At 47.7% G+C, this 12,923-nt stretch overlaps 1 protein-coding gene across 1 annotated transcript; it reads left to right on the forward strand.

Moving 5' to 3' along the window:
- The first annotated feature begins 6,377 nt into the window (after positions 1 to 6,377).
- On the forward strand, positions 6,378 to 12,376 carry ZCCHC9 (zinc finger CCHC-type containing 9). Its single transcript, XM_041426669.1, has 5 exons — positions 6,378 to 6,695; positions 7,895 to 8,045; positions 8,258 to 8,350; positions 9,225 to 9,293; positions 11,459 to 12,376. Exons 1-5 carry the CDS (start codon positions 6,441 to 6,443, stop codon positions 11,572 to 11,574), a joined length of 684 nt encoding a protein of 227 aa, XP_041282603.1. The 5' UTR covers positions 6,378 to 6,440; the 3' UTR covers positions 11,575 to 12,376.
- The last annotated feature ends 547 nt before the right edge of the window (positions 12,377 to 12,923 follow it).

Raw genomic sequence — 12,923 nt, forward strand, 5'->3', positions numbered from 1 at the left:
ATTTCTGCCCTGTGCCCTTGGGCTGCAGCAACCTGGCCCAAAAATAGGCAGGCAAATGAGTTTGCTGATATTCTAGATCCCACCTAACTCTGCCCAGCTCCAGTCCCCTCCTGAAGCTCTCAGCTCAGCTGACCACTCCCCAGAGTCCCTGAGGATGTGCTGCCACTCCGAGGGACATCTCCATGCTCACCATGGTCCATGTGCTCAGCAGCACAGTGGAAAGGAAAAAAAAAACCAGCAAAGGGCTGACAATCCCACTGATTGCTTCTTTTTTGCATATGGAAACACGGCGTTTCACAGCCAGAACACCAGTTCCCAGGCAGGTCCCCGGGTGAGTCATATCTGCAGAGCTGTGGCTGGATAGCTGGCCCATAACTGGCTACAGACTTTAAAAGTCACAATTGGGAGCTAATTGAGAGCTAGATGGTGAATGAGCTGCTCTTGAAAATCAGCAGCATGGTGTGCTGGCTCAGAAGGACAGCTGCTGAGGGTAGAGCAGGCTGGAGCTTCCATGTGAGTACTGTTACATCCTCATCTATGCTGGGCACATTCCCTAGCATTTTGCTGCTGTCTTTCCAAATGGTGGTTAATAACAGTGATTCAGGGGGAGGGAATCAGACTATTGCTGATTCTACATAGAAGGCAAATAAGCAAAACTGGAAAGGCCTCACTGCTAGACCTCCAAAACTCTCAGCTCAACACAAAATCCAACTGTGGGCCAAGAGTCCTCAGATTTTAGCCAGTATTTTGCTTTTCTCCTGCTGATGGGGCAGCAGCACAATGTCCAGCAGGCTGCTCCTCACTAACATTACATTCCTTACAGCATTCCTGAGGGGCTGGTAGGGGGTTGATGGCTCTTTCAGTGCCTTTAACAGCCTGGAGGATGAGGTGCATCACTCACCAGCCAGTCCACTGATGGTATTACGTAAGAGCTGGAGGGCAGGGCTGCTCTTCAGAGAGCATTTCACAGTGGAAATGGGCTGCTGGACACCTCGTGGGGTCCAGCAGGGGCACAGCCTGGCAGGAGAAGGCTAAGAGGGCATCCTAATGGTGTCCACCACTGTCTGCAGCAGGGGAAACCAGGCTCAAGGCTCTCCTTGGGGATGCAGAGTGCCAGGACAGGAGGCAACAGACCCAGGATGGGACACTGGGAATTCCTGTTATTTATTAGACAGGCCTTCTGCCCTACGAGGGTGACCAAGTGTTGGAACAGACCCAGAGACACCCAAAACTCAGGGAGCAAGGATCTGATCCACGCTGGGGCTGGGGTGGGATTGGTGGGTGTTTTGGGACAGAACACCTCCAGACCCCCAGCCTACACAAAGGTGTGATCCCTGGCTGAAACAACCACTGCAAAATGCCTGAGATGAGCACATAACCCAGAGCAACACCCTGGCCATCCCGTGCTCTGACCAGACAGGGAATTGTGAGTCTGCACAAAACAGGGACACCCAGGTATGACCTACTCCCTGCTCTGCTCCAACTGTGGCATTCCCTGTATTGCTTGGCTTCCAAGCATGTCCCTCACAACCAAAATACTCCTCCTCATGTGGATTATTTTGCAAAGGCTTGTTGTCATCCACCTTTTCCACTTCTGTGACTTTTCTCTCTCTCCATGATCTCTACACAGCCAGCGAGACCAACTCAACTGCTCCACATGCATGGTGCATTTTCATTCTTCATGCCACATCGCTAATTAATATTTTAAATTAAACTTGGACAGTGACAAGTCAATGCAGGATGTCTTTGCTCAGTCCTACTCCCTCATGACAATGCTCAGGGCAGTTTTCTGCTTGCTTGGAGCCCATTCTCTGAGTGGAGCCCACCCTGGGGATGAGGAGTGGGGAGCAGGGTCTGTGCCCCTCAGGGCCTTCAGGGGCAGCTGGAAGGTGGCTGCTCTGCTCCACAGGGATATGTTCAGGAGAATGAACATATTCTTGTGGAGCAGAGCAGCACGCACTGTGCACAGTTTGTTTCCTGCTTCTCCTTGAATGCTGCAGCAGAAAACAAACAACCTGAAAGGCTTTGTGCCCACACAAAGGAAGAAAAGCATACAGATAATGACTCAACAAGAAAATATTAAAGGTTCAAAAGCTGGGCTTAGTGCACTGACTCTTGACATAAAATGCTGCTTCTTGTTTCTCATATTTATTTTCCCCACACCACAAGTACTGCACTGCTGAGACCCTTTTCTGCCTTCCTGATAGACTCTGATTCTCTATAAATCTTTGAAATGTATTTGATTAAGTGCCCCAGGAGGTATGTGCCATGCCTCAAGCACTTCTCTAATGCTCTTGACAAAGCAACTAGGGATCAGCAGAAATAATCTCTCAGGTCAAGCTCCATCAAAGCCCAAATGCATCAAAGCCCACCTGTGCTCCATTAGGCAGTTCATGAAGGGTGAGAACTGGGAAGGAATTTCCCATTACAAGAGAAAACAGGCACTTTAGATGAGATATTAGGAAGGAATTGTTTCCTGGAAAGGTGGGCAGGGCTGGCACAGGGTGCCCAGAGCAGCTGGGGCTGCCCCTGGATCCCTGGCAGTGCCCAAGGCCAGGCTGGACACTGGGGCTGGGACAGTGGGAGGTGTCCCTGCCATGGCTGGGCTGGCACTGGGTGGGATTTAGGGTCCCTCCCAACCCCAACCAGTCTGAGAACTCTGTAGCTAAGCAGGCGTACCTGATCTCACATGTGGCACTTCACACCTGAAATCCTTGGCTGCCTCAACAAAAACTGACAAGGGGCTCTGCAGGTCCATGACTCAGGTCAGGATCAGTGCACACCTAAGCACGCCTGACATGATGTTTCTCTGGAAACACCAAAACCAGAAGGGAGCAGATACCATGAGGAATGAGTTACAGCTAATATTTATATGCAGAATTACTTTACTAATGAGATTCACTGGAATGAGATTTAAGAGCTGTATGCTCATCTCTCTCCTGCAATGCCTCTTGCAGTCAGCCTAAGGTTTAATTAAAAGATTAAAGACTTAAACAGTCACTTCTTTTGCCTACAAAAATGCCTGTAGGAAACACCAAAATGCACTGCCCATGGCACTACCAAGCCCAATCTCCCAAGAGGGCACAGTCACCCACTGCCCAGCCTAGTGCTGATGACTGATACCACATTTTTAATTCACTCTAAATTCTTACACAAAAATATTGGGCTCCTAATGAGAAAATATCAGTTATATTACAGTCATAAGTCTATCAGTAAACAAGGGTAATGAAAACATATTTTTATCTATCCCACTGTTCAGGGAACTTAGGTGGATGCAGCAGAGAGGAAAAAGAAGTTGATAAATTATGCCAGTTAATTTTTAGCTATTTTGTGCCTATTCTGTTTTGAATATGCTGTAAGTTTTCAGTGTGCACCTTTAATAGGTATCTGTCTTAGCTCTCATTCTCTCATTCTAGTTTTATGCTCTGCTTTCTGAACTAGCATTTGGGCTTTGAAATCACTGATAATCTACCTGGTACTTGGCCATAACTGCATGAACTACTGGCATATTACCTGGTGAAGCCCAAATCACTACTTTGAATAGTCTACCTGGTACTTGGCCATAACTGCATGAACTACTGGCATATTTTTTTAAATTATTTGTGTTTAGTTTATTTTTCTGTAGAAATGAGGAATTTATCCTTTTCTTGACTGAGAGGAATATAAGAAATTAGTAAGACTGAAAAGACTGGAGCACTCTCCCTTGCTGATCCCTCTGCCAAGGAATCTGTACCTCTGCTTCTGGCTGCAGCTTCAGCCTGTTCTTTTTCCTTTTCTCTGGAAATGCAGCAGTTTTTCAAAGTATATCCAATCCTGCAGAAAAGGCTATTGTATCCAAACCCATTCCTCCTTTGTCCTTTCACACCTTCAGCCCTAGGAATTACAACTTTGTGATCTGAAGACACAAGCTTAAGCGAAGTGCTGGGCAAATCCAGTTTAAATTCATTCATCTCCTCACTGTGGATTTCTGGAAAACAACAAAATTACATTCTCCTGTGAGAAAACAGTGTTTTCTGCTTAACAGGCAGCCACCACAGCTAAAACCAGGGAAAATTCTTATGCTGTCCTGACAGTGCACATCTAACACTCCCACTTGAGCCACGTTTCTCAGACTGTCATTTTGACACAAGAATAACAAACAGCAGCTTTTCAGGGGAAAACAGCCAAAAAAAATCACTGACCACACACCTTAACCTTCAAAGGCTTCAGCTCATCCACCCACTTAAACATTTAACATAAATGAATATAAAAATCAATAAGTATCTGCTGATACCAGAAACAAAAGTTGATGGAGCAACTTATTCAAGCTGTTGTTAAATATCCTGAAGGAGTCCCAGCTGTGAGCAACACATCCTGGAGGAAATGGCATCCAGGGCTGCTCAGCTGAGCAGGCTCACTCAAGGGGATGCTGCCCTGGCTATAGCCATCAAAATCCATAAATACTTAAGATTAAGTATAACACTGGTAATAATTTAACACTGACAAGAAAGCAGAGCAGTAAATGCTAAGCAATCTGTTCATCTTATGGAGAATAAATCAAAGGGAACCACCTGCACAGGAGCCTCAGATTATTGCAGAAGGAACAGAATTTAAGAGGGAACAGGGCCTAATTTTCCTTTCTCTCCCTTACATTCAAATTAAAACAACCAGGAAAATGTCAGCCTGCCACTCTGCCAAGCAGCATTGACTGTGTGTGTACAACCACAGCCTCTGGTACTCCTTCAGCAGACAAAACCTCCTTTTTGGGGTCTGGGGATTATGAATATATGAACACTGTGCCGTGTTCAGACAATGTGCTGTTTCTTAGGAAAATTAAAAAAAAAAAATTAAAAGAATTTACCATTATTTGTACTGCTGTTGTCTTGCTCCTAATTCAGGTGCAGAGGAGCTCCCAGCCCAGTAATGTCCATCTGGAACAAATCCCAAACCAGAGCAAATTTAAGCAGGTGTGGCCTCTGCCAAATAAATATTTTAGGTAAATGCTGCAAACCCGACTGATTGAGCAGGAAGGTGTTAAACATGCTTTTCCACTGCATGCAAGGCTGGATCTTAAGGTGGCTGATCCTGCCCAGACACACACACACACAAAAAATTCCAGGCTGGGAAAGACAGGACAGCACATTTAGAACTTCACCAAAGCAGAGAAAAAGCAAGTTACAGGAGCAATGGGGACCTCGTGCTGTGGCAGAGCTGCAACTACATCAGCAAAGAAAGTATTTCTAATTGTAAAAAGACATACTGGTCCCTTCTGGCTTTATTTCCTGGCTTTAAAACGGCGTTCATTAGTTATTTTTTTATCTGCAGTCAGCGCTCATTGCTCTTAATTGTGCTCGTCCTGCCAGGCAGCGGTGCAGTGCAGAAAACTCTTTGAGCACACCTCCCTCTAGTGGGCTCAAAACCCCGGAAAATCGGCAAAATCCGCGAATACGGAGACACAAGTGTTCGGGATAACTACTGGAGTGTTATAAATGAGAAGCCTGACTAGGCCAATATTCAAGCATCAATCAGTTTATTAACTAATCTGGTAAAGTATGAACGATAAAGGGCTGGGTGCAGCGGGGAAGTTTTCCCTCCAGCTGCACATTGATAGTTGGGGCTTACAGGTATTTATAGGGGTACGATATATTCTAAAGCTATAGTTTCAAAGATCCTTACTACAAGCAATATTCTACAATTATAACTCTTTGAGCACACCACCCTCTAGTGGGCTCAAAACCCCGGAAAATCGGCAAAATCCGCGAATTCCTCTAGGGAGACGCAAGGGATAACTACTAGAGAAAGTGTAACATTCTTTATATGTTTTATATAGCGCATGTATAATGCATATACCTTTACAACACCCACCAGGAAGCGTCATGCGGATCTAGTGAAACGCTAAAAACACAAGATGCAGTAGCCCGACTTGGGGCAAAGAGGAAGCATTATTTGGCTCATAAACATTAATTTCAGCTGTGGAGTGTCCTCCTCCGAGAACACAGCCGGGGATTCACCCAGTCATCCCTCACTGTGCCCAGGTGAGACCCCACCTGCAGAGCTGCCCAGCCCTGGAGCAGCCCTGGGGTGCTGTGGGGCAAGGCTGGGACCCCAAAGCCATGCTGGGCTGGGCTGGGACCCCAAAGCCTGTGCTGGGCTGAGCCCAGAGCCCTGGCAGGGTGGGCAGGCCCTGGCACAGGGTGCCCAGAGCAGCTGGGGCTGCCCCTGGATCCCTGGCAGTGCCCAAGGCCAGGCTTGGAGCAGCCTAGGACGAGCTGTCCCTGCCATGGCGGATGCCTCACAGCCCCTCACGCACCGCCTCCCGCCCAGCTCCCCGCTCCGCCTGCCCCGGCTCCCGCTCCTCCTCTTCCTCCTCCTCCTCTTCCCGTCCGTCATCACCGTGCGCGGTCCGGCCGTGCCGGAGCCTTAGCCTTTGCCGGAGCCTTTGCCGGAGCCTTTGCCGGGCCATGACCCGCTGGGCCCGGCGGATCGCCCCGCCCGGGGCCCGGGCGCTGCCCGCCACCCCTTGGGAGCAGCTGGCGCCGAGCGGCGAGCCGGAGCCGCCGCGGGCGGCCAGGAGCAGGAGGAGGAAAAAAGAGTACGAGAACCAGGACGTGAACGGGTTCGGGGCACACGGCGGGGACGAGGAGGAGGCGCGGAGGAAGGACAGGCGGCGGGAGAGCAGGAGGCTGAGGAGGCAGGAGAGGAAGAGGAACGCCATGGTGAGTGCTGCCCTCAGACACGGGAGACAGGCAGAAACTTTTCCCTTTTTAATCACTCTGGGAGCGTGTCAGCGCTCCTGAGGGGCTGGCATGGACAGTGCGCACAATTACACCCTTTGTAGTAAAATGTGTCGGGTTAAGGCTCGAGGGATGCCCGTGGCAGCGTGTCCAAAGCAATCTAATCAAAGCAATACAATTACAATCTCTAGTTCCTAGTAAAGCTCACACAGAGCACAGTCTTCACTCTGTGGGGAAGAGACGATGGGTTCAGCTGATCCCACAGATTACGATGGAGTCTTCCCAAACTTCTCCCTATTCCTAACCCACTTTTATGCTGTTTAGCTTACTTTTAGGTAGAGATTCAGTGACTTTAGTCACACATCTTAGTTAGGGGTGGTCACACCTTGGGTCGCTCAGGACCGCACTGAGCTTACCCTGGTCTGGGATGTGGTCAGTCCAAAGGCAGAGATTTCACCACAGCTGCTGATCCCACAGAACATCCTCCTTTATCTCCCTTGCCTTTCAGCTGCCGTGTGGCTGCTCAGCTGCAAGGTGCCACCAGGATCCTTCCTCTGAAAGGGCTTTGGCAGAGCTGTGGGGTCTCTGCCCTGCTCCACCCTCCTGTTAGTCCTGCCTGGATTGTGCTCCGTGTGTGGGGTTCCATCCAGGGAGTAGCCACTGTATTTTTCCCTGAAATTTCCCCTTTTACCCCCCCAGTTGTTTTCCCACAAGGTTGTTAATAGAGAGCCCCATGTGGGAGGCACAGATCTCTCTCCCTCTGTGCTGCTGTGGGGCTCAGCAAGAGCTCAGCCCTCCCCTGCCACAGGCACAGTGTGTCTCAGGTGAAAGATGTGGAGTTTGGAACAAAAGGTGGCTTTCAGCTCCAGTTGCAGCCTTTAGCATGGCTCTCCTGGCTCAGCACTGTTCCCCCTGACCCTTTGAGGAGTGCCCAGCCTCTCTTGGTTCCTGGGTGAAACCAACCCAGGTGATTTCAGTGTGTGGTTCATCAAACTGTGTGTTGCTGGTTAAAGGAGAAAAGTGCCGAGGTTTTGTGGTTTGATGGCAGAGCATAAAGTTTCTTCCTGGCTGCTTTTCCCTGGGGACAAAATGGTGTTTACTCTTTAGGGCCCTCTAAGGCTGGGATTTCCAGGTTTTGAGTGCCACTGACAGAATTCATCCCCGGATTTTCCTCTTCCAAGGTGTGTTTCCACTGCAGAGAACCTGGTCACGGCGTGGCTGATTGTCCTGCAGTGCTGGAGAGCCAGGACATGGGGACGGGGATTTGCTACCGCTGCGGATCCACGGAGCACGACCTCAGCAAATGCAGAGCCAAGGTGGATCCAGCTGCTGGTGGGTCTCAGGAATTTGTGCTCTTGTGAAGTGCTCGGGCCTGGATTGTCTGACTGCTGGCCATGAGGCTTTGTGTGTTAGAAATTTAACTTTTGCAGTGTTAACAGGGAGCCTGGCAGTAATTAATAGCGTGAAGTGATTAAAATATTGTCTTTGCACTATGTTGGGTCTGTGGTTTTGATGTGGACCATAAAGCCTGTGGAATTTTGCAGGGCCATTTCCATATGCAAAGTGTTTCATCTGTGGTGAGATGGGGCATCTGTCAAGGTCGTGTCCAGATAATCCCAAGGGGTTGTATGCTGAAGGTGAGTGTACTGATTCACTAAATTTAGTAAAATTAAATTCCTGTGTCCTTCTTACCTGACACAGAACAAAGTAACACTGCAAGAGAATGAGCATGTGGCTAAAAGGAATTCCTGTGTATCTTTCAGTAAAAGCAGAGTAATTCTGGGGAATTAATTGTGAAATAAATTATGTGGGGATTTCTGTTTTAAGTGTAGGTTTAGTATGAAATGACAGGATGAGGTGCAAAGTGTGGGACTTTCCTTGTGCCTCAGCAGCAGGACATGCACCAAGGAGCAAAATCCTGTGTGAATGAAGGCAGAGCATGTTTACATGAACCCAAGTAGGTGGTAGGGACATTCTCAGCTTAAAATTCTGGGAGGTGGCAAAACACAGGCTCTCACTGAAGGGGAGAGCATCTTCAGTCTGAGTAACTTTAGGGGGAAATGGGGTCTGACTTAGAAAGCCTCACTCCTCCACTGGCTCCAACAGCCAGAATTCTGTCTCTTGGTGTTTCCCAGCCCAAAGGTGGGGCCTTGGTGAACACCAGAGGGTGATCTTGCAGCACAGCTGAAGTGGAACAAAAATCACCTTGCTTTCAAGTGTTTGTATTGTGGAGTTGTGCAGAATTTCACATCTCAGCTCCTGCCTCTCAGGAGCCCCTGTCAATTTTATAAGTTCCTTTGAGTATGGATTTCAGCAGAATTCAGCCTGTTTCTCAAAAAGAGAGCTTCCAGCAAATCAGAAATACCCAGTAAGCAGTGGCTGGAAAGTGTGGTGTGCGGTGCTTCCACAGACACAGGAAGGGTGTTTGTTTGGGTGTTTTATTGGGTGGTTTTTGTGTATTTTGTGATGTTCTTTTCCCCTCAGACGAGTAACAGCTTTCTGTGTGAACAGGTGGGGGCTGCAAGCTTTGTGGCTCTGTGGAGCACTTCAAAAAAGACTGCCCAGAGAAGCAGAATGCAGGTGAGCTGCTGGGGCTGTGGGGTGGCTGTGGGTCCAGCAGGGCTCAGCTGCTGCTCTGCATGGCTTGGCCAGGGAACAGGCTGTGGGAAGAAAATTTGGAAGCAGCAGAGGTGACCTTTTGTTGGGACACTCAGGGAGGGTGTGGAGGAGGCAGTAAGTTGCTGTGCAAAGCGAAGATAATTCTTTTTTTAAAACAAAAAGTTCGTCTTGTATGTATCTGAAGGCCGTATGAAATAATCTGGTTTTTTTTTTTTTTTTGGCAGCACAGTAATTGTGCTGCTGTTCACAGTCTGGCAGCTGTACAGCAGAACTGGCTGCTGCTTTTTGCAGATTGCAGTGTGCAGTGGTGGGGCTGAGCCCAGTGCCAGGTGCAGGGTGGTGGTGTGTGCAGGCAGCTGTGTCAGGCACCCAGGACAGGGACAAGGAGGATCTGTCCAGCTGGGTTCACTGCTTCCTTACATCTTCCTCAGCTATCCATGAGGGTGGAAAAATTAAATTAGATACCCCAAACCCCCACTGTCCTACAGGAGGCAAAGCATCAAAAAAGGGTTTGAAGAATGATCCTATTACTGGAGTGGTGACACACTTGTGTATTTTTATACTTTGTCTCTGTGACATTTAGTTAATCTGCCACCTAATAATGAGCCACTTTGGTGAAATTTATGTAAGAAATATTTATGGCATTCTCTATATCTGATCCTACATTTATGATATTATTAGGTCTCACACCATATGTAGGATTCTAGGTGTGTGCTGCTTTGCCATTGTAGGATGGGTCAGATTGAGTTGGAATTGGTATGACAGAAGTTTATGACTCCAAAAGACTCTGAAATTGCCCCAAACTCATCTGCAGGCAGCAAGGCTGTGCCCAGTTGAGTTTTAGAAGCCTGTAACAAGGTTTTTTCTCATTTTTTCTGGTATGTTTAGCATCCATAATGAGGACTGTAGGTGCTACTTATTTTACCAAGGGACTTCTTTCAAAACTAGCACTGCTGGTTAAAAACAGTTAGTGGTAGTTTCGGGGTCCCCAGGATGAAGGAGGAATGATTGAATCTGACTCCAAGTTCTTGGAAGGCTAATTTATTATATTATGATATTATATTATTAAAGAATATTTACTAAAACTATACTAAATAATAGAGAAGGGATACAGACAGAAGGCTAGAAAGAATGATAATGAAAACTCATGACTCTCTTCCAGAGCCCTGTCACAGCTTGCTGTGATTGGTCATTAAGTTCAAACAATTCACATGAGATCAATCAAACAATGACCAGTTGGTAAACAACCTCCAGAGCACATTCCAAAGCAGCAAAAACAGGAGAAGCAATCAGATAATTTTTGTTTTCATTTTTCTCTGAGGCTTCTCAGCTTCCCAGGAGAAGAAATCCTGGCGAAGGGGTTTTCCAGAAAATATCACGGTGACAACAGCTGAGTTACTTGGAGCTGTGACACCACTGGCAAGAATTGTGAGAACTGTGATATTTAAGATCAAGTGTGCATTGTGCAGGGTATGTTCAGGTACAGGAAGACAGGTGAGAGCTGGCAGAGGAGTTCAGGGGCTTCCAGTTTCCTCAGCTTCCAGTTTCCTCAGGCAGATTGGGCCGGTGTCAGTGCCCAGAGGCTGGTGTGGGTTCCCGTGGCATTCCCTGTGGGCAGTGCTGGATCACTGCTGGATCACAGCACTTTCTTCCAGGCCACGCAGGTGGCAGGGATGGCCTGGAAGAAAAGCTTGGAAGCAGCAGAGGTGACCTGGCAGGGCTGGCCTGGCACTGCTGTGTTGTGTCCCTGAGGATGTTTTTGTGGGTCCCAGGATGAGGGAAGAGGTGAATCTGACTCCCTATTTCTTACAAGGCTGATTTATTACATCATGATATTGTATTCTATAGTGCTCTACTGAAGCTATACTAAACTATAGAGAGAAAAGATACATCAGAAGGCTAGGAAAGGAATGAATAGTAAAAACCCATGACAGACAGAGTCCCGACACAGCTGGACTGCAATTGGTCATTACGTAAAAACAATTTCACATGCCGGGTAAACAATTCTCCAGATCACATTCCAAAGCAGCAAAACAGGGAGAAGCTGAAGCTTCCCAGCTTCTTGGGAGAAGAGATCCTGGCAGAGGGATTTTTAATAAAAATATCATGGTCACCTGTCCCTGCAGAGCAGGTGACAGTCGGGCGCTGGACCCCCGGCCTGAGCGCAGACCACGAGGACGTCGCGGCCGCGCCGGCGCCGCAGAGAGCACAGCCCAAGGCACCCAAGGTTGTCACTTTCTGAGGGCTCCTGCCTCCCAGGGAGTTCCCCTGAGCTGCTGCACTGGAGTGCCGACGACAGAGAGCGGAGCCAGAAAATCAGGCAAGCTGCAGAGGAACTGTTGGTTTTCTGTCTCCCCTCGTTTTCCCAGTTTGCCTCCCGAACTTGCCTGGCGCGCTGTAAAGCTGGGAACAACAGGAGCACAGCAAGTGGCTGTTTTATTAAAGGAATTGTGGGTGTTTTCTAAAGGTTCGTGTCGGATTCTGGTTTGGTTTTTGCCTTTTTCCTTTCAGGAATAATGAACTTATTCCTCCGTATGTTCCAGCTTGAGCAGTCTTGTGGAGAGGTTACAGATCAGCCCTGTGGGCTGCCGAGCTTGGGGTGCAGCTGCTGATGGTTGTTGGTGTTATTATCAGCCATCAACCTGGCTGGTCCTGCACACTGGGTCATTTCAGTGTGTTCACTAACAGAATCCAGCCCTTCCTCTGAAGCCTCTGGTGAAACACACCCCTAAGGAATTGGAGAGCAAGTGAGAAGCATTCTTAGTTTATTTACTTTTTTTTTTTTTCAAAGAAAATGCTCAAAAATCTGCAGTATTTCCACGCCTTGGTGAGCTGGGAGTAAACTTTTTTTTTGTAAAAAAAAAAACCAACTGGTGGATATTAAACAGAAAAATTAAGAAACCCAACTCCAGAGTTCCTGCATCTACCAGTATTACTGGAGAAGTGCACCCTGACAGTTTTCTTCCAGCCAAAGAAAAAATTTGGGGAATTAAATTATGTGGAGATAATTTATATTTGTACAGATAATAATTTTTAATAAAATGTTGCTAAAGAATGTAGTGGTTAGAGGTGATATTTTAGATTTCTTGGTGCTGCTGTGGAGACTGAGATTGGAGAAGTATGTTCAGTTTGTATTAATCAGAGCACATTTTTAAATGGGGAAGAGGAGTGGATGTGAATGAAACCAAGGATTAATTACGGCGTTTTAATTAACTGTTGCATAACTCAAAACTGTCCGTTTAATGTGGACATTTTGGCAACAGACATTTTTCCCAGTTTAAGAAGCATTTCCCTTTCTATTCTATGAATCAAGTATATTGTTTAAAAAGCATCTTCTTAGATAATTTCCCAGCTCCTTGGCTTTGTAATGTTCTTGCAGCCCATGGACTTGGCCTGTGCTGGTGGTGCCCAGTGAGGGCTGGTGCAGGCAGTGAGGAGGGGCTGATCTCCAGCTGCTGCAGGGCAATCTGAGCTCTGACTGCTCAGAAAAAAAAACCCACTGGCCGGGTGTACCCACTGCTGTTTCACAGAGGGATGCGTGGCTGCAGGAAGCTGTTTGGAAAGCACCTGTGAGAGGTGCTGCTTGTGAAG

This window comes from Onychostruthus taczanowskii, unplaced genomic scaffold (assembly GCF_017590055.1).
Source record: "Onychostruthus taczanowskii isolate IOZ18803 unplaced genomic scaffold, ASM1759005v1 scaffold92, whole genome shotgun sequence".
NCBI lineage: Eukaryota > Metazoa > Chordata > Aves > Passeriformes > Passeridae > Onychostruthus > Onychostruthus taczanowskii.

Excerpts from the sequence above, each read along its gene's own strand:
- ZCCHC9 (XM_041426669.1), top strand. The coding sequence starts at position 6,441 with ATGACCCGCTGGGCCCGGCGGATCGCCCCGCCCGGGGCCCGGGCGCTG. Across the intron at positions 8,351-9,224 it reads CAAGGGGTTGTATGCTGAAG|GTGGGGGCTGCAAGCTTTGT; the intron begins GTGAGTGTACTG and ends CTGTGTGAACAG. Across the intron at positions 9,294-11,458 it reads CCCAGAGAAGCAGAATGCAG|AGCAGGTGACAGTCGGGCGC; the intron begins GTGAGCTGCTGG and ends CTGTCCCTGCAG.